Source organism: Crocodylus porosus, unplaced genomic scaffold (assembly GCF_001723895.1).
Source record: "Crocodylus porosus isolate Cpor-Errol unplaced genomic scaffold, CroPor_comp1, whole genome shotgun sequence".
In the NCBI taxonomy this organism is placed as follows: domain Eukaryota; kingdom Metazoa; phylum Chordata; order Crocodylia; family Crocodylidae; genus Crocodylus; species Crocodylus porosus.
The window spans coordinates 63,037,790-63,061,412 of NW_017728909.1; the positions used below are offsets into that span (position 1 = coordinate 63,037,790).

Here is a 23,623-nt window from a genome sequence, read left to right on the forward strand (position 1 = left end):
TACTAGCACTTCATGTTATCTGCACAGCCTGATAAGGTACATCTTTATTAAATTCAGTTATTGAAAGGATGTCAGTCAGGGAATGGGAATATTTTAAAACCTAAAAAAAATTAAGCGGCTCTTTGTTAGTCAGAGCTTGGTTTAATGGCTGAGTGTCTAGAGAAGCCTTCTAAACACCTGGCAGCATTGTACAATAAAAGCTTTGTAATTTTAAGTGGAGATAGGGGTTTTTTTCCTCCCCTTTTTCTTTATGTATAGTGAGACGGTTACTTTTAGTGATTTGAGTATTAATAAATGCTGGAGTAAGAGCTCCCCTCTCTGTTGCTTTGATAAAACTACACAGATTCTGTGTAATGTGAGGATGCTGGGAAATAAAATAATTTGTTTCAGAATATTCTGAAATGGAAATATAGTTTAATATAGTTATTTTAATGACCTAAACCACTGCTCCAGACTCTAGTACTCAGTCAAAAAATAGAAAGGCTTCTTTCATTCTAATATGCTAACAATTGCAAAACTCTCCACACTCCAAGGAGCTGAAAAGAATATTTACTAGAACACTCTAAAGTTGCTAATAATATCTTAGATTATGCTACACTTGGAAAACACTGAAATAATCAAAATTACATAATGCTACAGTCAAGTAAAATAGCTGAATAATTACTGACACAACAGTTTATGCAAAAATAGGATTTGGGGCTCTGTGGATATAATCAAACTCTTTAAGTCAATTACTACAATATTAACAGCTTAGTTTAATCTTTGTTACTAGTGGGTAATAGATCAATTCAGAATGTTTAACACTTATTCATTATTTCTTTATAATATTACATTAAAAATGGAAAGTTACGGATACTACATACATATCTCTTCAGTATTTCTTCTCGCTCTTTCTGGTCCTCCAAGGAGTTGACAGAGAGGTCAGAGATACTGACTGCAGCTGAGGCTGTCAGGGTGACCAGCAATACCAGGCATCCTTCTCCTTCCTCCAGCTGCAACTCCAGCTTGTGAGTTTGTTCTTTACTCAGGGCCGACAGGTCAATCTGGCACCTAGAAACAAACGTTTTGAATCAGCATTTGGCTTTCTTCGTAAGATCAAACAAGAGCAGCAGGAGCTGACCTGCACTCAACTATGCGAAAAAATAAATCAGTTGAAATTCCTTCCTTGTCTGTAGGAGGATTTATCTTCAGTTTTATCCATATCTCTTGCCTGCTTTTAGCTTCAAATCATTATAATGCACAAGAACTACATGTTTTTTTTTTAAATACATACAATGGAGATGCATATGAACCAGACCCTTAATCTAACCAGGAATCAGAAATCTAGACTTGTATCTATCCTGTGTTGTTTAAGTCTCTCTCTTAAATAAACATAAGACACAAGTATAACGTGAATCTTTCCCAAAACTGTGAATCTCAACACACTAAGACTAGTACTCATTCCTCTCCATTATTTATGCACTCTTTAAGGGACTGATTGTGGTGGAAGCTAACATCACTGGCCATGAGAGTAAGGGAAATGGAGCATTACTTGCATCAAAGATCAGCAAACTACAGCCTGAGGACCAAATCTGACCCACAGAACCATGGGTTCTGACCTGCAGATATGGGGCTTCAATGGTGGGAGGGTATGGGTGGCATTCTCCCTGTGGGAACAAGTGGCAGTAGCACCTACCCATCTGCGTGCCACTGATGTGGGATGGGACATTTTAGTCCACAGCCAGAAAAGGGTGGCTACCACTGACCCATGTAACTACAGAACAGCTCTTAAAGTGGACTAGGTAGAAGGGGCAGAGAGACCACACAGCCCGTGTTTCCTGCCATGAGCAAATGGAATGAGTTGTCCCTATGTGTGCAGGGCAGCAATAATGTCCATACATGTAGGGACAGAGGAGAAGTATGCTTCAGCCCAAGAAGCTAAAGGGGCATAGTGAAAGAATTGTGTACTACTGCTGCCATGGGTTGAGCTTAATCAAGAACCAAAAGGGAATATCATATAGTTAACAAATATTCTACATTGTATTCTATGAGACTGGTTGAGAAAACTGTTTAGTATTTTTAATATTGTAATGTATATCCAGAAGTTAAATCGTTCTAACATTATAGCTGGGAATTTCTGTACGTTTTCAGAATGTATATTGAAGGAGATAGGTAAGGAGGATTGGGTTAGACTGAAGTCAAGCAGAAGGCATGGAAAAAAATGCATAAGCTTTAATGCACCTGATGAAGTGAGCTTAGGTTCACAAAATCTTATGCTTCTCTGATTTAGTTAGTCTACAAGGTGAATCTCTACCCTGGCTTCAATTATAGGAGATGCAAGATTACACTGGACAGTAGTTCTTATGAAAAAAAAAATTACTTGTACTATTTATATCCACTAGCTTTCTCTTAAGGTTTTGAGATAATGAATTCTCTATAAAAAAATTCAAATAAAATCCAGAGAAAAAAATTGGTATATTTTACTGATAGTTTAACCACTGCATGCTGTAGTTTTAACAGGGATTATTTGATGTGACAGGCACATGTTCTATATGCCACTCTCACTGAGCTAAACATCTTGCAAACTCTTTTCATAAAAATGTCAATTGATTTTGAAGAGAAAGATAACGTGGTGACCACAGGGCCAACAAACTGAGAAAAAGGTGGCAGACATGAATAAATATGCATTTAAAGACAGGAAATGGCCAATTATAAGAATAAATGTGGCCTCATAAAATGGGCATAAATGGGCATTCTACTATTATGGACAGATTAAATTTGTTACAAGGTTTTTTTTTCAAACACTATCTGTTGTGTAGCTGTTAAAATTAAACTTCTGCAAAGTTCATACAGTAGGTAGGTTCAATTAATTATTTTACAATGAACAATTTTAAACAGAATAATGGGGCTTACTGAGTTTGGCATTTACCTTTTATTTTGGATCTTTGGATTTTGGACTGTCATGAAGTGAAAGGAATTGTTATAGGAAAAGTTTAAAAATCTCATGGTCAGTGTATGTTCAGTATGTCTACATATGCCAAAAAAAATCATTATTTAGGCTATAATAAAGATAATGAATTATGCTGATCACATACGTGCAGTGACTGGTTTAGATTGCGTCTAGTATTAAATGTTCTTGTCTACTTTAACTACCAAATACTCTTGAAAGTATGCTTAAAATATGTCTTTGTGAGAACATTGTTGTATTTATCTTTGGATAGTATTATTATCACCTTAGTCTTTAATTTGAATAGTTTCAGTACTGCCAATAAGGTCAGTAAGAGAATCAGTAGGGCTTAATGATATCAGTAATCCAACAGTAATCCCAAATCATCTCCAGTCATTTTAGAGTCTTAGCCAAAAAAGGAAAAACAAAAGGGAAATTGATGCGACTTTCTACATGCACATACAAATTCATTATCCTAGTGTTTGTCTATGTAGTGAATGTAAACAAATAATGTTAATGTAAAGTTAAAGTGGAAATAGTGGGCTCCCAAAACACAGGGCATTCCAAAAGTTAGTCTTCTGTCCCAACATTAATAGTCCATGCCATTCCTCTTTGAGACAGATAATCAGTTCTTTTCAAAACAGTTCTATGCAGCACTTCTTTTGCAAGCCCCTACTGCTATTACTGAATTTGGAGAAGAGTGGCAAAACAGCTTCCATGTATGTCTTCAGCTGTTTTATTTTGTAATACAAATCCAATTTTTAAGCAATCAGAGTCAGTAATTTGACAACAGTTCCATTTAGGCTTATGCACTAGCATAATGTCATCTGGACAGAACTCATATAAACACTCTTTCCAAAGCATTGTACAGGGATGCTTGTCATCACTAACAAGGCAGCAAAGCTACTGCTGTTTCTCAGTTCTGGATCAAGGAGCATATTTCCTTCTGCATCTCTTCCTGCATAGAGAAACAACCAAGAAGAACCTTCTTCACTCTCTGGAATCAGGCAAGTGGCTGGGGAATGACTGTAATTTGGAAGCAAAACAAACACAGAAAATTCAAGATACTTCCTTTCCTCTAGAGCTGTTCAGAAATTGGAAACTTTTTTTGATGGAAATATTTTATATAAATAATTGTAAAAATATTAGGACCAAAACACTCCTGACTGAATCACTTAAATGCTTTGTGAGACTTTAATTGGACCTCTCCTGCACCTAAGGGGGCTTCCTAAACAGACTACACTTCTTTAAATGGGACATGTTCTCCCTGTAGAAGAGGGAAGATACTGAATGTTAGGAAATGTAGTCAGGCTGTGGAATTCATCCCAAAAAAGAGAATGGGAACAAACTGTAGCTGATGCAACAATGCAACCCGGTTCAATTCCCCAGGCTCCAGTTTGATTTGAATGGGAGCTGAGGCGGCTCCACATGTCAGCTATAGCCTGGCAGTGCTCAGCCCCAGCAACCCCAGGTCCTAGACAGCACACAGAGCCCTACCGAGCTGCACTGCACCTGCACCGTGGGGCAGCTGCCATGAGGGTGCCAGGTGGAGGCACAATTCCAGCTGCCCTCCACTGCCCCGTGCTGCCACCATTACCCAGAGGCCCCATTTGCTTCTGCTGCAGGCAGCGAGTACAGGGCTTTTATTTAATTTTTTTAAGTGCCGGGACTGGGCTGGGGCCGGGGAGCACAGCCATGGAGGCTTCTCCCTCAGCTCCCCCTGCCCAGGCAGAGAAAGGAAAACAGCCGGAGGAGACAGGAGAGAAGCTGTAGCTGCCCAGCTCTGCCTGCCTTTCCCTGGCTGATCCGAATCATTGAATCTCTCTGAATCAGTGCTGAATCTTCCAAAGCCAAATCAGCTGAATTGAATCACTGTCCTCCGAATTGGCTGAATCCAAATTGAATACTTCCTTAATCGCATAGCCCTAATCTGCAGGCCTGCATCCTCACAATGTCCTTTAAAGACTTCTTGAGCTTCTGGCTTTTTTCATAATTGAACAATCATTATTGACATTATGAACTCTTTATATGGGTATTCCTTCAAACATTTGTAATGTGATATGAGCCAATGGTTTGCCTTTCTTGCAAAGGTTAACAGCATACTGAGCTGCATTAGTAGGAGTGTTGCCAGCAGATCGAGGGAAGTGATTATTCTCCTCTATTTGGCACTTGACAGGCCACATCTGGAATAGTGTGAATACAGCAGAGGAAGTTTAGGTTGTATAAAAGGAAAAACTCTCATGAGGAGGGTAGTAAAGCACTGGAACAGGCTACCCAGATAGGTTGTGGAATCTCCATCCTTAGAGGTTTTTAAACCCAGGGAGCCAAACCTTGGATGGGATGATATAGTTGGGGATGGTCCTGCTTTGAGCAGGGGACTGGACTAGATGACCTCCTGTAGTTCTTCCTTACCCTAATTTTCTATGATTCTATGATGTACCTTTTTTTAGTTCCCTTTTATTCCTGCTTTACATATTTATACATATTTTAAAGTTTTCTTGTAAGTGAATTTTTAAATTTCTCTTCTTTTACTTTCACTCTGTTATATCTTTCAGAAATGATGATCCCTAGTAATAAACTAAATAAAATATTTATATAAGTGGCAAACATTTCTGACAGTGATAGCTTTTATTGGAAATTCTTATATTAAAAGCTTGTCTAACTTTATCCCAAACTCCATAGTTGGTCCAATAAAAGCTATCACCCTAAGAAATTCTTGCCTGTTGCATATTTTCTGGACCATCATGGCTATAACATCACTACTTACTCTTAATCAGTCACAATTAAATCAGATAATGAGGCATTCTTTAACTCAAAACCTTTATGTGTGCTGTACCTTTTTATATCCATGTTACATGGCATGATTGTGTCTAATTGGCTATTCACTATCAAAGGCAGGTCTCCATCGGTATTACTGCTTTCTAATGACCTACAGCAACCCAAAGGATATACATCTCTCCTTAGCCTATGTATTAATATATAAACAGCAAAAAAGAATAAATATTACAGACTGGCAGTTGATTGATTGGATATATTCAAATATATAAATGACTGGTAGGCACCCAAGCCTTTACTGAATCTTAATGAGAATTGGGGATCTAATCTATGTATTTCTGAAACACTACTTCTTGAAAATTAATATGCAAATTATGAAATAGTTTATTTTAACTCTTACAAATGTACAGCTAGTGAACTGATTTTTGCACAAGTTTACCCTGATTTTATTAGGTCTCAAACCTATGCAATAAGCCATCTGTGAAGAGATTATGTGCTTGGCCCAAGAATAGCTGAACATAATTCCTAATTAGAAGATAAAGGAAAATATTTTTTTCATTATCTATTACCAACTTTGCTGTAATTTTCTTAAATTCTTAGTTCAAATGGCGTTAACATCGACAATATAGCCCCTATAGGGACGGAATGCCACAGCTTTTCAGTTATGATTAAATTGACTCTTAAAATTCATTTGACTTTTTTCCCCCCCGTCATGTTGCCATCATATGACACGTTTAATGTTGTCTGGGGGCTCTGCACATTTCCATATGTTAACATATTTAGATTTCTTTAAACTTTAAAAATAACACTGCATTTCCCATTTATTGCATTATAAATTGCTTGGGCATGAGGTAATTACAACAGGCTACAAGCCCTATAAATTATTGAGAGATGGTTACAGCCTTATCCCCATCTTAATTTAAATTTTAAATTGGGAATTTTTATGTTCTCTTTTAAATAAAAAGTCTCCTATGAACATTAAACAAGAAAAGCAAGGAGACTGTTTCTATTTATTTGAGGACAGAGTTGAGTCTCCTATTTTCATTCTCACTCTTTTGCAAGTTAAATGATACAACAGACAATTTTAAATAACTTATTTTTTGATGGCAGATATTTGTTTGTGTAGGCTTCTTTCATAGAAACTCCCATTTTCAAAAGGCCAGCCATCACATCTCATTTTAATTCATATACGAATTAATTAATTAAATACATTTACATTTTCAGATAATTAATTCTGCACCCAAAGAGTAATTTTGTGAGGAAAATTTGAAGAAATCATCACATAGAACTGAATTCAGCTCTTCTTGTACCCATCTCAATAATTAGTTTTTTACAATTAAAAATCCCTGTAGTAATGGCTCTGGGCAACTACAGCCCAAGTCCATAAGTTCTTCTCAGCTTCCATGTGTGTACCATCTTCAGCCATTATTCACATGTTTGCATGGCCAATCTGCAATGTGATTAGAGAGCTGACAGTAGTTCTCTGTTTTTGTCTTCTAGTCCTTCAGCTACCCCTTTCTTTACAATATACTCTTTGGAAGCTGAGGGATGCTTTATAGTTGCTGCTTTGTGTTTAACCCCTCTTTTTCCTTAAAAACTGTACAACTTCAGCAAAACCCCAGGTAGACTCCCTTAAACCAGTTAACCTATGTTCTGCCAAGCTGCAGAAATGCAACTAAACGGCCAGAGCAACATGCTTAAATCTCGGTGAAGGGATGCTCTAAAATAATCTTGGCTGTAGGAGCAGGAATAGTCACCACTGCAATGTAATTTTAAAACAGCTCACTTGGAGGTGGGGGACTGGGGACAATAACTAGAATGGGTTGTAGCATGAGACAAAATAAAGTACATCAAGCACGGACACAAAAATGTGAAAGTCCACTAACCACAGGCCCTTGTTTCACGCACCTGCTATGTTGAGCTCTTTGAGGCACTTGCCACTACTCTGTGTACCAAGCCCATCACTTTGCATGATCCCATTCTTCAAAAGGGGAGAAGAGGGAGAGGAGCCTCTTACAAGGGGTTCCCATGGTATGAATGCTATTTTGGGGTCTCAACCCTTACAAACACAGAACAACCTAACTATATACCTTGGGAGGATTCTCTGAGGACCTTTTAAACAGTGAAACCACAGATGCCCCCCCAAAAAGTGGGAGAGGAACGACCAGAGCCATGGCCCAGAAGATGCCTGAAATTGTTCTGGGGAAGCTTTGAAGTAAAGAGGTGGGATTTCCTGGTACATGGCCAAGGAATTTACAGTTAGGGAAGATTTTGGTTATCATGTAGGTGATCTGCTTCAGTAAGGACAGCATACACATAAAGGGTTTATATATGTTCTCCTCTCTCTCCCAGGAAGCATCCATTCCTAGGTATCTATGGAAGAAAAACTGTAAACACAAAATTTAAGTGTCCAAGTGAACTATACCTCATAGTACTACTCTCACAATTTAATTACGTCCCCCTGACATGAGCAATGGTCTTTACACAGACACAGTGCAGAACAAACACAACTGCAATATAAATCCCTTTCCAAATGCTAAATCAGGCACAAGGAACACAATGCTGCATTACACATTTCTAAATAGATGGCTTAAAAGAAGGAAACTGCAGGATGCAGACATCACTACCTTTGATGTGGTTTTGGAGCCCACACCCGGGCTCCACTTCCCTGCTTCCAGGCATTGGCAGCAGCATAGAGGACCACAGGGCAGCCTGCGCACGGGCTGTAGGTGGCTATAGCTGGGGGAGATGGGGCTGGGTGGTGCACAGCTAGACACATACACAAGCTGCAGCCTGCATGCTGTGTGTAGAACAGTGCCATGCTGGTAAGTCTGTGGAAGGGGAGGGGCAAGGGGAGTGGGAAGGGGTGGAGGGGGACAGACAGATCAAAGCCTCCACAGTGAAGGAGGGAGTGGGACAGGGGTAGCACTGGGGTCTATGGGGCTCTGGGCCCAAGGTAGGTCATGGGATGGAGTTGTGGGAGACTCATCCAGAGGCACGGGGGGGAGGGGCTCCCTGCTGCTGCACGTACACCTGGGGGAGGCACGGGGAGCACATGCTCCCTGGATTTGTGCATGGGGTGGAGGTGGGCTGCCCACTGTGAGCTGGGGCTCTGTGCTCTGCTATCTTTACCCCAGGACCCACATGTCCCCTGCCCGCCCAGCAGTAGGAGGCACAATATAGTGTTGCGCAGCTCGCGGGGCAAAGGTAGCAGGGCACAGAGACCCAGCCCACAGCAGGCAGCCCACCTGCCTCTGCCTCTCACACAAATCTGGGGGCACGTCCCCCCCATGCCTCCCCCAGGGGGGTGCACAGTAGAGCCACCCTCCCGCACCTCTGAATGAGCCACCCACAGCTCCATCCCATGACCCTCCCTGGCACTGAGTTCCATTCACCCTAGTGCCTGCCCCTGTCCCTACCCCACTCCCTCCATCAGCTTGGAGGCCTCGATCCTTCCCCCGTCCCTACCCCTCCACAGACTTACCGGGGGGTGCACGCGTGCATGTATCCCTCACTCCCAAGCCACAGCCCCCTGCCCAGCTCTGCTGCTGCCCTTCACTCCTGACTTACAGTACCCCTGGATCCTGCCAGGATGTGTGGAGACCCACCCTCCCCTGGCTCCAACCCCCCCACACACACCCACAGAGCCCCACACATTCACAAATTCTCCCCCTTCACACACACACTTCACCCCCCCCACTATACAAGGTACCTGCATTTTGAGGTTTTAGCTGTGTGATTAAAATTGCGATTAATGTGCAACTAAACGCAATAAAATCTTTCAATCATTTGACAGCCTTGCTAAAAACCCACTTCTATTTGTTGTTAGAAGTCAACAGATCTATCTGCATTTTTCCTTAAGTTCTTTCTTACATATATTTGTAAATTTAATCAGTTGTGTACTACTTATTTTTCAGTTAACTGTAAGGAAGCAGGAATCTGCAGCTTTGCAAAGATTCAGTCTGAGTAAAAGAAAAGCAGCGAGCGATCTACTCAAGCCAATAAAATGGCATCCTATGCTTAAAACTAGCAAGCAGAGTGTTACATTTAAATTGATCTTTTATTCAGCAACTAAATCAACCCTAACTCAACGCAATCCATAAAGCTAATCAGACATAAAATATCCCATGCAAATTAGCAGCCTCAATAGAACAGGCATTTTAAAACTCCTACCATATCAGTACAACATGCCCCATGGTATTTCACCATCCACAAAACAGAACATAGCCTCAGCAGTTGATTGCTCATTAAAATTGCCAAGAGACATGGATGTGAACATATACAGCATCCCTAATTTCCCTTAGCAGAAGTCTTCTTTATGGAGGCACTTTTGAGTTGCATGAATATGTCCATCTGTGTCCTGGATTCATCCCACATGAAAACTCACACTTTAACTTTCCTGGCACTCTACAAGGAGTGGTAGGCAACAATTGTGTATAAGGGGTTTACAATATTTGCATCCAAATGTTTTTGGAAACACTACCATTGTGTCTTTGGCCTTCCATATATAAACTCTTACACCTATAAACTCTTACTCCTTTTCCTCTTCTACCAATCTGAGTCACCAGTGGTGACCAAAGACCCCAATTTTTGGCAGTAGGCAAGAGGATACAGGGTAAGCAGTGTTTATCCCCTGAGTTCTGGAACTGCATCCACGCAGCAGCTCTGGCAACTGTGATGACACACCCTGCAGGCCACAATTTAACAGCCCTGGGTTGCCAGTTGGACAACCTGGAGCTAGGCGACTGGCTCAGAATGCTGATCAGCAGAAGACAGGGAGACCCAATATCTCTCACAACCTTTTTGATCCACCTTGATGCAGCTGTAACAGCCAAAGGCCTCAGGGTAAAAATGCACAGCAATGAAAGAAAAACCTCAAGTTTGTTGACAATAAAAAGAAAAGAAAAGGGCTTGTCCTTCACAGGACCAGTAAACAATTCAGGCTACATATTAATGTGAAGTAGACAAAGATGATTAAAAAAGACAAAGAACCAAACAGGCATTAAAATAGGTGACAAGATGGATAATGTGGATAGTTTCTGCTCCCTGGGAAACATCATCAAGTAGGACAATACTACTCAAACAAGATTGCAAGGAGGATATGGCAGGTGCAAGTGGCCCTGGGCAACATGAAGCTGATAGGCAAAACAAGGGAATCTCCCTAGGCACAGTAATCAGAATGCTCAGAACACATATGTTCTGAACCCTGCTCTTTGCTGCATAGATATAGCCTTTAAAGAGGGCTGATAAACAAAGACTGATGGCCTTTGAAATAATGTTACAAATAGCTGCATGTAGTCAGTTGGCAAGACCATGTCAGAAGCGAGATCATCAGGATCAAAGGATTAGTTTGGAAGAACTGTGGATGTGACCATGAGAAGGAATCTCCACCTGTCTGGATACATCTGGGTGGTAAATGATGATCTTCTGCAAAGGACCACGCTCTTTGTCCCAACAGAGGTCAGCAGACCAAGAGGTACTGTGCAGGAAGTTATTGGACAATGTGATAGAATGCTGCATCAGGAATCCAGGTATGCTGAAGTACAAGATAAAAACTTTAAAGAGCTAGAGTACAACATGGCTGGCTTCTCTGGAATTAGACTCTGGGACAGGACATTTCTGCTAATGTATCCAAATATCATATTCATTCTTTAGCCATAGCAACAAATTGGGACCTCGTGTTCAGTTGCTTATCCACTATGACCTCTAAAATCCTTTTTGTGACTCCAAAAAGAAAGGGACTGTACAAGGAATCAGTGTGGCAGGAAGAGAAGGGACAGGACTAAGATGAAAATGAATTGAAGCAAGGGTGAAGCTTGTGGGGGATTAACAGAAGAGTATGTCTCCTCTAAAGAACACTTCCTTTAGATTCTGGAATGGGAGCCATAAATATTAGTCTTATTCTTCCTCCATTGTCAACAAGTATTATTAAAATCATCCTTCTCTTGTACCAATGCACATAGAAAATGACCACCTACTATTGCTAGTAGCTGCTCCCTTGAGTGCTGCAGGTCCATGTGGTGTACCTAGCGGTTCCAGTCTTGATGAACCATGTAGGTGTCAATAAAATTCCATGAGATAGAAATTCTATTTCTTTAGTTTGAGTTTTGAAAAAAGCAAATTCAGAAATTACACAGAATAAGATGCTTTAAATGTACATTTTAGCACTGCAAAGTCTAGCACTCAAATAGTAGAACATGTTAAAATTAAAGTTGAAGAAGGAAGGTTAGAACCGAGTTCCTCGTATAAACATTCAACTACCTGATTTATCCCCGAACCAAGTCAATTTTGTGTACTGAATTCCTCTCTGGAAAAATTAGTATGGGATCGTTTGATTAGCAAGGATCCAAGTTTTCCATTTACCACGAAAAAACATGGTAAAACCCAGATTTTCTCATTTTAGGGGGAAAAACCTGGATTTTTTTCCTTTAAAGGAAAAAAAACTGAAAATGGTGGGTTTCTCCTTGCAGGCTAGCAGAGTTCCAGCATGCAAGGGGCTGCAGGAAACAATAGAAGGATTATCAGTGAGGGGTGCCATGTACATGTGCACATGTACACATGCGCATGGCCACCATGCAGCCTGGACAGCAGTTCCCTTCAGGTAAGTCTGGTAATGGGGGGAAGAGGGATTGAGGCCCCCCATAAGGAGGGAGGGAGAGAGTTGGGCAGGGCTGGGACTAGGGCTGCAACTGCTGCCTATCTGGGCCAGTGGATGGGACTTGGGGCCCGGAGCCCACATGCGCAACCACAGAGCCTGGATGGGTAGTGGGACAGGGCCATGAGCAGCTTGTCTGGGGGGTAGGGAGATGGGCTGAATCCCTGTTGCTGGGCACACTCCTGGGGGGGTATAGGGAGCATAGGGGGCACATGCCCCCAAATTTGGGGGAGGGTGGGTGTGAGCTCCCTGCCCTGCTACCTTCCCTGTGAAGCCTCCACAGTCCAGCAGGTGGGTCCTGGTGCGGCAGAGTGGAGTGGGGCAGGGAAGCTCAGTGCTGTTGCCACAAGCCCTGGCCTGCCATGGTGAAGCATCCTCTACCTGCCTGGCACTAGTGGAGGTGACAGCATAGAATTATGCCCCTTGCTGCTGCTGGGCAGGCAGGGAGAGCCTCGTCATGGTGGCAGGGGCTCCAAGCCTCAGCAACTAGCTTCCCTGCCTGGCCCCACTCTGTCCTGCCTTGCCCAAGTCCTGCCCACTGGGCTGCAGATGTCCCAGAGGGAGGGCAGCAGGCCAGGGAGCCCAAGCCTGCAGCTTGCATCTGCCCTCCCCAACCATGGGCTCCACTCCTGTTGTGCCACCTGTGTGGGAAGGGGAGCAGAGCTCCATTCTCCATTCTGCTGCAGCAGCTGCTGCCTCCTGCAGGCAGGATCTGGGGTTTGGGCACTGCTGTGGGAGCCAGGGGCACCAGCAGGGCCAGGGGGCTATGGTTGGGGAGAGAGGGGCACCAGCAGGGCTGGAAAGTTGTGGGTCAGGAATAAGGAGCAATGGAATGGGCAGAGCACTGACATATTGAGGCTACTCTGTGCCAGAAAGCAGCTGAGACACCACAGCCACAGCCACAGCCGCCCCCTTCACCTACAGTGTTCTGATGAATGAAGGAGACAAGAAAGTTCTGATTTTCTAGGTTAAAAAACCTAAAATCAGATGCCAAAATTTATAGATATTTAGAATTTATTTTATTATAGTAATTGAGTCACTAGTAGGCTGCCAAATTTCTTTAAAATTGTAAATATATCAATAAAACATTGCATTTAAATTTTATTTTTACATATATAATATATATGTATATATTATATATGTAAAAATAAAGAGAGAGAGAGAGAGAAAGAGAGAAAGGTGTTTCATTTTAATCACAGAAAATGTGGATTTGGGGGTTTTTTAATCAGAGACTTTGTGATCTTAATTTTTCTTTTTATCAATTTGCAATCCCAGAAAAATCAGGATCCCTCTTGATGAGGCAGGGTATCATAAAGCATATGTACAAGAGAAATAAATTAGGTTTGTGGACTACTTTAATTCTGTCATGTTCTAATTTGTCAGTACTTTCCTTTGCAAGCTTAATGATCATTTAACATAATTTGTTTTACATGCAATATAGATTTTTGGGTTTGATCCTGCAACTTTTGGCCATAATAACACTCCAACTAAGTATATGAATAAGGACTCGTTATACAAAGAAGGGTTCAGGATTGGGCCCAAGATAGGTATACACATTTTCCCACAACTAAGACCTCCAGTGATGAGTACATTATTTAAACAGTACTCAAATGTGAAATGCAAAGAAATAAAGAAAAATAGCTTACACCTTTAATGATTCCCTTATATTATCCACTTGTGTTTATAACTAAAGACCAAAATATTGTTTGAAAACAGAACATATTTGCCTTTGGTTCTATATTACTGCTTTTAAAATAAAAACAAAAACTATGATTGCAGCAATGAGATATTTGACACTGGGATTTATGTCTAGTGAGATACAGCTTAATGTTAGGTTGTAAGATGTACTAGCCATAAATTACATGCAATACAGTAGGAGGAAGAGCTAAAGTTGCTTTAGTTAATATTTACATTGCATCTCATTCTTGTGTTTTCAAATACAATCTATAGGAGTGCAGATTCTTTTGATGTTTATTGTGAAAGTTGAGTAACACCAAATATAAATTGCTTGTTAGAATTAAGGAAGGTTATAGAAAGCATATGAGATCTCATAGTCCTTCTGACATAACTGGATTTGGAAATTACAGACTAATATCTTCCTAAGGGTAAAATCTTGCAGTGGAATTACGAATCTACTCGATGGAGTTATAGAAATTAGGAGAAAAGACTTATCTATAAATGTTTATTTTCCTTATATGGTCCTTGCAGTACTACATATACATCATAGCCATTTACATTGTGAGGTGTCACTGGTGAAATTGGCCTATATTAAAATTCATGTTTTCCTCTGCTAAAACACTTTCCCTTATACACATTTACTTACACTCATACAAATGCAGAGACAGAGAGAGACACACAGAGAGGGGGATTCCCTGTTTGATAAACATTGTTGCCTAATCTGGTCCATCCCCAATCTATCCAAAATACTGCTGCCAAAACTAATTTTCTGTCCAACTGCTCTAATCATACAATTCTCTCATGAAATCTCGCTACTTATTTCACCAGAAAAATCTTTGTGTACATGTTCTTCTAGGTCCATTTTCCCCACCCACTGTTACCCTTCCAACATTTAATGCTTTTCTTTCTACCTTTATCCATTATACACTAGTCTTAGCTCCATGCAGTGGAGTAATTTGTGAGACAGGACCACAAGGAAGACCTACAATTCAGTTAACTGTCATTGGTGAATATTTGAGGCAAAACAGAATCTCACTGGCTCAGTAACTTGCTAATAGGAACCTACCAAATACAAGATTTCACGGAAATCGTGTAATTGGCAGCCTCCCATGAAACAGCCAGTTCCCTGTGAAAAAGTGCAGGGAACTGGCTATGTTCAAAAAGCCAGCAAAAAGCTCTCTCCTAAAGGGTGCGGGGAGGGGAGGGAAGGGACCAAAGGGAAAAAAAAAAAGGCAGATTGCCAATCTCCTGAAGTGGGTGAGGGGGTAGGGCAAGGGGGTGGAGAAAGGAAGATATGGGAAAAGTTCCCATCTCTCTGTCTCCAGAAAGGGAGGCAGGGAGCAGGTATTTTCCTAAGGTCTTTCTGTGTATAGTTTAAGTGCTGATTTAATCAAATGTATATAAATTGGTATTAGTATAGTCATGATTTCCCTCTTTAATAAAATTTACAGTTGGTATTTCTTTAATTTCATTGTCTCCTTTGATTTATTTTAGCCAGGACCTAGCTTTACACTTCTATTGGGTAAGGGAACTGTTTAAGTGCCACACTTAACTGGTTTGTTTACTCAGTAATTATCACCCTCCACCCTCTGAAGAGGGTGATAATTACTGAATTAACAAGCTAGGCAGCTCCAGCTAGGGCTTTTTATCAATGCCTGGGAGGAGTGGGACTTGTGGCACTCCTCAGCCAGAGGAGTGGGACTTGTGGCACTCCTCAGCCAATCAGAGGTGTGTTGGGGGCGATGGGGTTGCTCCACCTTAAAAATGGTGGCCCTGGTTGTGATACGGCCATAAAATTGGAAGTCCCGGCTGTGTTACAGCCATGTAATTGGCCTTGTGGCCCATGAATTTGGTAGGGTGCTACTTATTAAAGTTGCAGTCTCTCTACAATGTTAAAATGTTTTGGATAAGGTTAGTTCTCCAAAATTATCTTTTCAAAATTTCATGATAAAACCATCACGTGAACAAAACACTAAATGCTGTGTCTTCATTAATTTTAACTCCTGTGATGGTTACTTTTGCAGCAGCATAATTGTAGAAAATTGCTTCAAATACAAAATTATACACACAAAGTAAATCTCACACTGTGTGTCCAGGAACTCTTTTCCAGACAACGGTATTTTAAAATGTTTTCACCAATATTTCAATATAAACTGCAATATGCATGTATCTTTAAAAAATGGATTTACAACAAAATATTTAAAAAAAAAAAAAAAAGCTGGTGTCTTAATGTCCATCAGATGACTACAGTTGCATGTTGGTGCACTGATGTAAAGCTTAGGAACACTACTTAGGTTGGGGTGGGCAATTATTTTGGCTGGAGGGCCACTTAGTGAGTTTTGGTGAGCTGTCCAGGACCATAATGGTAGCTCCACCCTCTAGTCACCATCTTAGGACTGGAACTCCCACTCCCTAACCCCTGACCTTTGCCTCCCAAAGTCCCTCCCCTTGTTCCAGAAGTACTTCTTTTGGGTGGAAGGGTGGTGCCATCTTGAAACTGGAAAAAAACCCAAACACCTACTATAACTTATTTTAAATCTATTTAAAAAAAAGACTTTAGTCCTGATTTATGTGCGTTTGTGTAGTGTATCTTGAGACAATTGCATAACAGATCAAAATACAGTCTTACTATTGCATATTGGTTGTGCGGGGGCAGTAAGGGAGTGCATGTTGGGGGGTATGCTTGGGGAGTAGATGTTTGGTGAGGTGTGGAGGTGTGTGTGTGCGGGGTGGATATGGCGGGTGCAGTGTGGGGGGGTTGAATGTGGAGGGGTGTGGGTGACGGCTGTGGGGTTATGGTGGGGGGTGGGAATGTGTGTGGGGGCTGTGGGTGTGTGGGGGGTTATGATCAGGGTGGGAGTGTGTGTGATGGCTGTGGGTGGTTTGGGGGGAATCTGTGCACACGCACACAGATACGGGAAGTCTTCAAAGTTCCTGGAGCATGCGAGTCCCTGGATCTGCAGGTGGTGGCAGAGTGGGGCCAGCCCCACCCGGCTCCATAACATGCAGCTCCCACCCAAGTCCCTGCCTGCACATGGCAGCAGCCCCATCCGGCCCAATACCATTCCTGCCCAAGTCCCCACCTGCACATGGTGTAGAACCAGCCCCACTTGACCCCATCTCATGCAGCTCCCACCCAAGTCCCTGGCCATAAGTGGAGGCAGCACACAGGACCAACCCAGCCCGGCCCCAAAGTGTGCAGCTCCTGCCCAAGTCCCTGGCTAAACATAATGGCAGCATGCAGGGCCAGCCTTACCCAGTACCTAGCTCATGGCTCCCTGCACTCCCATCCTTTCCCCCAGTGGGAGTCCCTGGCCCTGGCCCAGTGGGGCACTTACCTGAATTTCCACTCTCACAGGCCGGGAGGCTGGAAACAGCCACAAAAGCCTCTGCCAGGCAGATGCTTTTTGTCTTCAGTGCCCCTCAGTTCAGGGCTGGGGTGGGTCAGGCCAGGCTGGGGTGGAGGGGGTGATTGCTTAGCAACCAGAGGCGCACCTCCTGCAGGGACATGCTGGCTTGTAGAGGGGCAGCCCGGGGCCAAGGCTTACAGAGGGCTTACGCAGAAGCCCCGCAACCCAGATAGAATTGCCTGGCAGGCTGAATTTGGCCCTCAGGTCATATTTTGCACCCCCATTTAGGTCCTAATTGGCAATGTTCAATGTCCTATAATGAAATAATTCAACTTTTAGTGAAAAGGGAAAAAAACACACAAGAAAGCCCAAAGTCAAATAAAACAAACGTCCAAGAACCCCCATGAGATAGAAATGTTTTATATAAAAAAACTACTTCTTTAGTTTAGAATGTTCTGACAGGCATATCATTTTGCTCTCAGATTAATAATGTAGTAGTATACCAATCATTCTGCTTCTATTTGTTTGTGTGCAAAAAACCCCTCTATAGTTGCTATGAAAAAGACAAACTGTAATGGACTAGGGGTCAGAAAACATATATTAAATAATGCATTTTCAGTGTTTTCACCTTAGGTTTTCAAAACATTAATTTTAGAAGACAAAAATCAAATAAATATTTCACATATTACACACACACGATACATGCTCAAATAAGATGCATTTTTATGCATTTTAATGACAACACTTCATTCAGACAACAAAATAGGGCAAGTTTCCACTTTCAATAAATATAATCAATATATATTTTTAACAAAAATACAACATATGTTCTTCTGCTCATAGATTGTACCAGTTTGGGATAGTGGTGGGGACACTCAGATGTTGATGAAAGCAGATATAGATGAAGTCAACAGTAATCTCCTAACATAAAATATGAGTAAAAAATCAATGTCATTTTGAAGATAAACATGCATTTTTATACTAATAAATAATGCTATAAATCCTGCTGTATTGGATTGCAAATGATATCAGCTGAATAAAATTGCATGACACGGGATTTACTTATCCTGTGTGTTCACAGAAACAACTTGTTCTCTGACAGCACTCATTCTTGGCAATTTATTGCAGCTGTCAGCAGCCAATTTGTTCAGATTACTACTATGCATAAAGGTGTAACAATCATGAGGATTTATTAACTGATTATCATAAAGGTGACAGAGTCAGGATCGCCTTAAAAATGCAGGTGATAAGAAAGTTAAATAATTACATGGAGATTAAAATCATTTCACCTCCATTTTTATCTTAATATTAGTTGCTAACATAAGCTGCCTAAACACACTACAGTATATGGTTTTAGAATATTAGTTTATTTTCCAACCCAGTGAAGAACCTGAAACCACTTGCTTCTAGTTTTGAAAGCAAGATTATTACACTTTTCAGGAGCTCGAAGGTGCTGTATTTCCTGAAGGGTGCAATACTGCCTGCTGCCACATGGTGGGTGCAGGGCAGCAGGGGGCAGCATTCCATGAAGGGTGCACTACTGTGCGTGTTAAACTTGAGCTGTGATTATTAAACTTGCTCACCAAATTGCATGATCTGAACACACATACTATTTACTGGTCATGAAAAAAGTATATCATAAGTATTTGGTGAATGTTTCTTCAACTCATTAGTAAAAGTGACTGATTTTCCCCAAATATTTTGGTAGCTCAGAAAATCATCCCACTATTTATGTACTTATCTGACCCCAAGCCATCTTTCTGTAAGCCTCCAGGCTCTGTTGCTCAGCAGAATAAACATTTATTCAGCCTCCTGTTCCCACATATTTTGGTTCCCTTGAGTTTTCCTATAAGTTTCAGAGGGTGGTTGTCTGCCTTTTCTTTCCATTGCCTATAACAAAGTCCTAGTCTCTGTACTGAAGAAGCTAAGCAACTCTGCCAGCTGATAGGGATCAACATTCTCTGTTAGACCCTGACTCCATGCGGTGCCCAATGACTAGGGAGATGACGATCCCATCGCCCATGGATCCTGTTACTCATTAGCCAGAGCAAGCAGGGAGCAAACACCAGCACACATTGCTCACAACAGCTTTATTCAGAATGGAGACAGCTTTGTACTAGCTCCCAAAAAAACCCAACAAATGGGGGAGCCTCCCCGAACAATAGTTGTTTTCACATTTATACACTTTGGTTCATACTTATTAACATTTACTCTGCCTATGAGCCTCTTTCAGTTCCACCCATTTCTCCTCCCATCTCAAGCTCTGCCTCTGTTTACTGTTTGCCTCCTTAGCATGGTATTGCCTATGCATTTCATTCATTTACATGCCTCTTTGCTAAGAGCGCATGCCTAAGACGTTGACCCCCATCATCTCCCAGTCAATTGTGGTTTCTTGCTGGGTTTTTTGCCATTGGTCTGCATCCTATTTTTACACAACACATCACGCCCTTTGCACCCTATTCTTTTGTTAGGAATCCACTTACTTAAGCATTAGCAAAGTTAGTTACTGTTAATATATATCCAGCCTTGTGACTAACGGCTTTTGCCAAGATACAGAAAAAAAACTTTTATACAGCTGTACACCCAGCACCCCCATAAAATCCAGATATCATTACCCTAACATTCCCCTCACTTGATTCTCCAGATCTGAAAATATATTTGCATCCTAGTTCCTTCACAGATCTCTCATTCAAAATTACATGACAACCCAAATTAGCAAATTAAACAGTTTAGTTTGGGGATTGCACATGGTCACAGCATATGTTGAAATGCAAGTTTTAGCAAATCTAAGGATATAGTTACATCTCAGATTAATGACAATTTTTCCTTATTCTTCCTTACCTAAAAATTTTCACCTGTTCATAAACAGTAGTATAGACAGTTCAAATATTGTGTAGTTTAAACTAAATGGAACTTTGGGGGTAAATAATGCGGTAAATTAAAAGTGGGAAAGCAAAAGTTTGTTTTTCTATTTATTTCACTTTATTTGAGGACTCCTACTTAATATTATGGCTTCACTATTCTAATTAGATAAAAAGGGACATGTGGTTGTTATTCTCCCTGTAACATATGAAAGGAATCTGGTTCACCTCAGTTTACAATACTTTCATTTCATAGCAGGATTGCTGTTGCAGGTTCTCTCACAGTGGGAAATGCTTACATTAAAAAAAGTGCTCCAAATCAGAATGAAAATGATAAGTTTCAAAACGTCCTGAAAAGAGAAAACTCCAAATTCCAGGACATTCCTCATGCTATTCCCGGCTCCAAAGTACTTGGAATTAACTCATGGAATTGTCCACCACAGCCAGAAATCTAGATCCAAGAACTTACGCCAGTCGTTCTCAGCCTTCTTAGATTTGAGGTACCCTTGCATAATTTTAATGAATTGATCAGGACACCATTTAAAAAAAATAAATGCATTTATTACAGTGTTTTTCTCTTTGCAGAGGAAGTGGGTAGCAGGTAGGAAGGCACGAGCCTGAGCCTGCACTTATCTCCTCATATCTGTTTATCTTATACCTCAAAAGAGCTCATCCTTCAAAAGATCTCATGGCATCCTGGGGGGCCTTGGCACCCTGGTTGAGAACCACTGCATGATGCTACTGCAACAACTACAAGGGCGTCTAAGCTAATAGCTCTGCAACAGTGACCACTTGAAAGTCCAGGTTCACCAGCAGCCTGTCAGCCAAGCTGGCATAAGTAAAACAGGGTCCTAGTTGAACCTTGACTGTGTCACTGGAATTTCATCGAAACCCATGTTTCTGCAAAAATATTCCATTTGAGGAATTGACGTTTTTCACATTAAAGCAGAATAGTTGGAAAAATCCAAACTAGAGCTAGTGCTGACATGCACTAAAAACATGACAGCAAATGTCTAAATACTAACAACTTTTCCAAGACGCACAAAGCAGCTTGTTGCCTCATACTGTTGCCCACTACAGTTTCTGCTGACACTCAGGTATGCTATTTTCTTTTAGTGGAAACTTCCTCCTTAGAATTGCTTCTCTCTTACCATACTTTCACCAGATATGACAGTCAATCATAACAGAGTCATGAATTTCCTCTTGATAAATTTGTGCTGAGTAGATAACTGTTAGCTCTTGAATATTATTCAAAATGGTAAGAACACTAAAAGATCAAAGGAAAGATGTTCCACCACTCAGTGAGACGAGAGGAACAGTCTTCAGTTTTTCTTCCTAAGTATATCACCTCCCCTGGTATGTCACTTCATTCCTATTACTTAAAGCAGGGTTCAGTAAGCTATAGCCCCTGTGCTGAATCCCACAAAGAGGTTGAATCTAGCCCATGAAGGCCCAGTCTGGACTGGGGCAGCAATAAGAATCAAGCAGAACACAGCTGCACCAAGGAATACTCTCTGCAGCATCCCACCATCCCTCCCCTCCCCACAGCTTTATGCCTATGCTTACCTTCACTCTAGACAGTCTCGGTATCTGTAGTGAAGGTAATTGCAGGCAAGATGGGTGTTTGGGGAGACAGAGATTTGTCACCCAGTGGTCCACGGCAGTCAGTTGGGTCAGAAACTCCAGCCTGCAGCAGCAAAACATTGCCAACTCTTGCCTTACAGCATAGGAACCCAAATCATGGTAAGGAACCCATTGTTCCAGGCACTATAGAAACACAACAAGAAGAGAGTCCCTGACCCCAAGAGCTTACAAGCCAAATATAAAACCAGAGACAACAGAGAGATAAAGTTAACAGGGGGTAGGCAGTTTTATTAGTACATTAACAGACTTTTGTAGATATCATGGCAAAAGAGAATTTTAAGGCAGGATCTAAAGGAAGGATCTGCAGAGTCCTACACTTAGGACGAAACAATCCCATGCACCGGTACAGGCTGGGGCCTACCTAGCTAAGGAGAAGCTCTGAAGAAAAGGACCTGGGGGTTATAGTGGGAAATAAGCTGGATATGAGCCAGCAGTATGCTCTTGTTGCAAAGAAGGCTAACAGCATACTGGGCTACATTACTAGGAATGTTGCCAGCAGATCAAGGGAAGCAATTCTTCCCCTCTGTTTGGTACTGGTTAGGCCACCTGGGCGACAGCGATCATCACCTACTGGAATTCACCATCCAGCGCAAGGTGGCAAAGGCCTGCAGCAAGGCAGAAGCCCTAGATTTCAGGAGGGTGGACTTCAATGAGCTAAGGAGAATACTGAGGGAGGCACTGAGGTCCCAGAGGGGAGGGGAGTCAGGTGTCCAAGAAGAGTGGTTGCTTCTTAAGGAGACGATCCTCCAAGACCAAAGGGAGGTAATCCCAACATGGATCAAAGGGGGGCAGAAGGGTGCAAAAGCCCCCATGGCTCACCAAAAGCATCCGGGAATGTCTCCTAACTAAAAGGGAGGCATACACCCAATGGAAGGTGGGGGCCATCATCAGGGAGGACTATACTGAGGTTGCTCAGGGCTGCAGGGGGGCAGTCAGGAAGGCCAAGGTGCAGATGGAACTGGGACCAGCTACCCAGATCAAGGACAACAAGAAGTCCTTTTTTAAATACATTGGGGGCAAAAAGAAGGTACCGGGTAACGTGGGGCCCCTGCAAGACACTCTAGGAAAAAAGGTCATCACACTAGACAACAAGGCTAACCTATTTAACAACTTTTTTGCCTCCATTTTCCTGAGCAGGGACCAAACCAAGCCCCAGGGGAGGTGCACCTAGTCCAAGCGTCAGTGAGGATCTAGTCAGGGAACTTCTGGAGGGACTGGATGTATTTTAATCAGCTGGTCCAGATGATCTCCACCCCAGAGTGCTGAGGGAATTAGCCGAGGTCATTGCGGGACCCCTGGCATGGCTGTAAGAGCACTTGTGGTGCTCTGATGTGGTGCCAGAGGACTAGAAGAGGGCCAATCTGGTTCCCATCTTCAAAAAATGGAGGAAGGAGGACCCGGGAAACTATAGGCCAGTTAGTCTTACCTCGATCCTGGGTAAGCTATTTGAGAGAATTATCCTGGCACCTGTTCATGAGGGGCAAGCAGGGGAGCTTATAGTTTCATAGTTAGTAGGGTCAGAAGGGACCAGAGCAGATGCTTAGGGGCAACCAACACGTGGGTTCATTACAGACAGGTCCTGTCAGACCAACCTGGTGGCCTTCTATGACCATGTCGCCAAATCCTTAGATGCAGGGGTAGCAGTGGACATAGTCTTTCTGGACTTTCGGAAGGCCTTTGACACTGTCTCTCACCCTGTTCTCATTAAGAAACTGGGGGACTGTGGTGTCGACAC

General features: G+C 42.0%; 1 protein-coding gene across 3 annotated transcripts in view; it reads right to left on the reverse strand.

The window, feature by feature from the left end:
• Positions 1-23,623, reverse strand: part of MCTP1 (multiple C2 and transmembrane domain containing 1) — a 339,066-nt gene that overhangs the window by 177,489 nt on the left and 137,954 nt on the right. For all 3 annotated transcript variants that reach the window (XM_019532386.1, XM_019532387.1, XM_019532385.1), the window contains one exon: positions 864-1,050. In XM_019532386.1, coding sequence (XP_019387931.1) covers positions 864-1,050 — 187 coding nt within the window. The remainder of the gene's footprint in view (positions 1-863; positions 1,051-23,623) is intronic.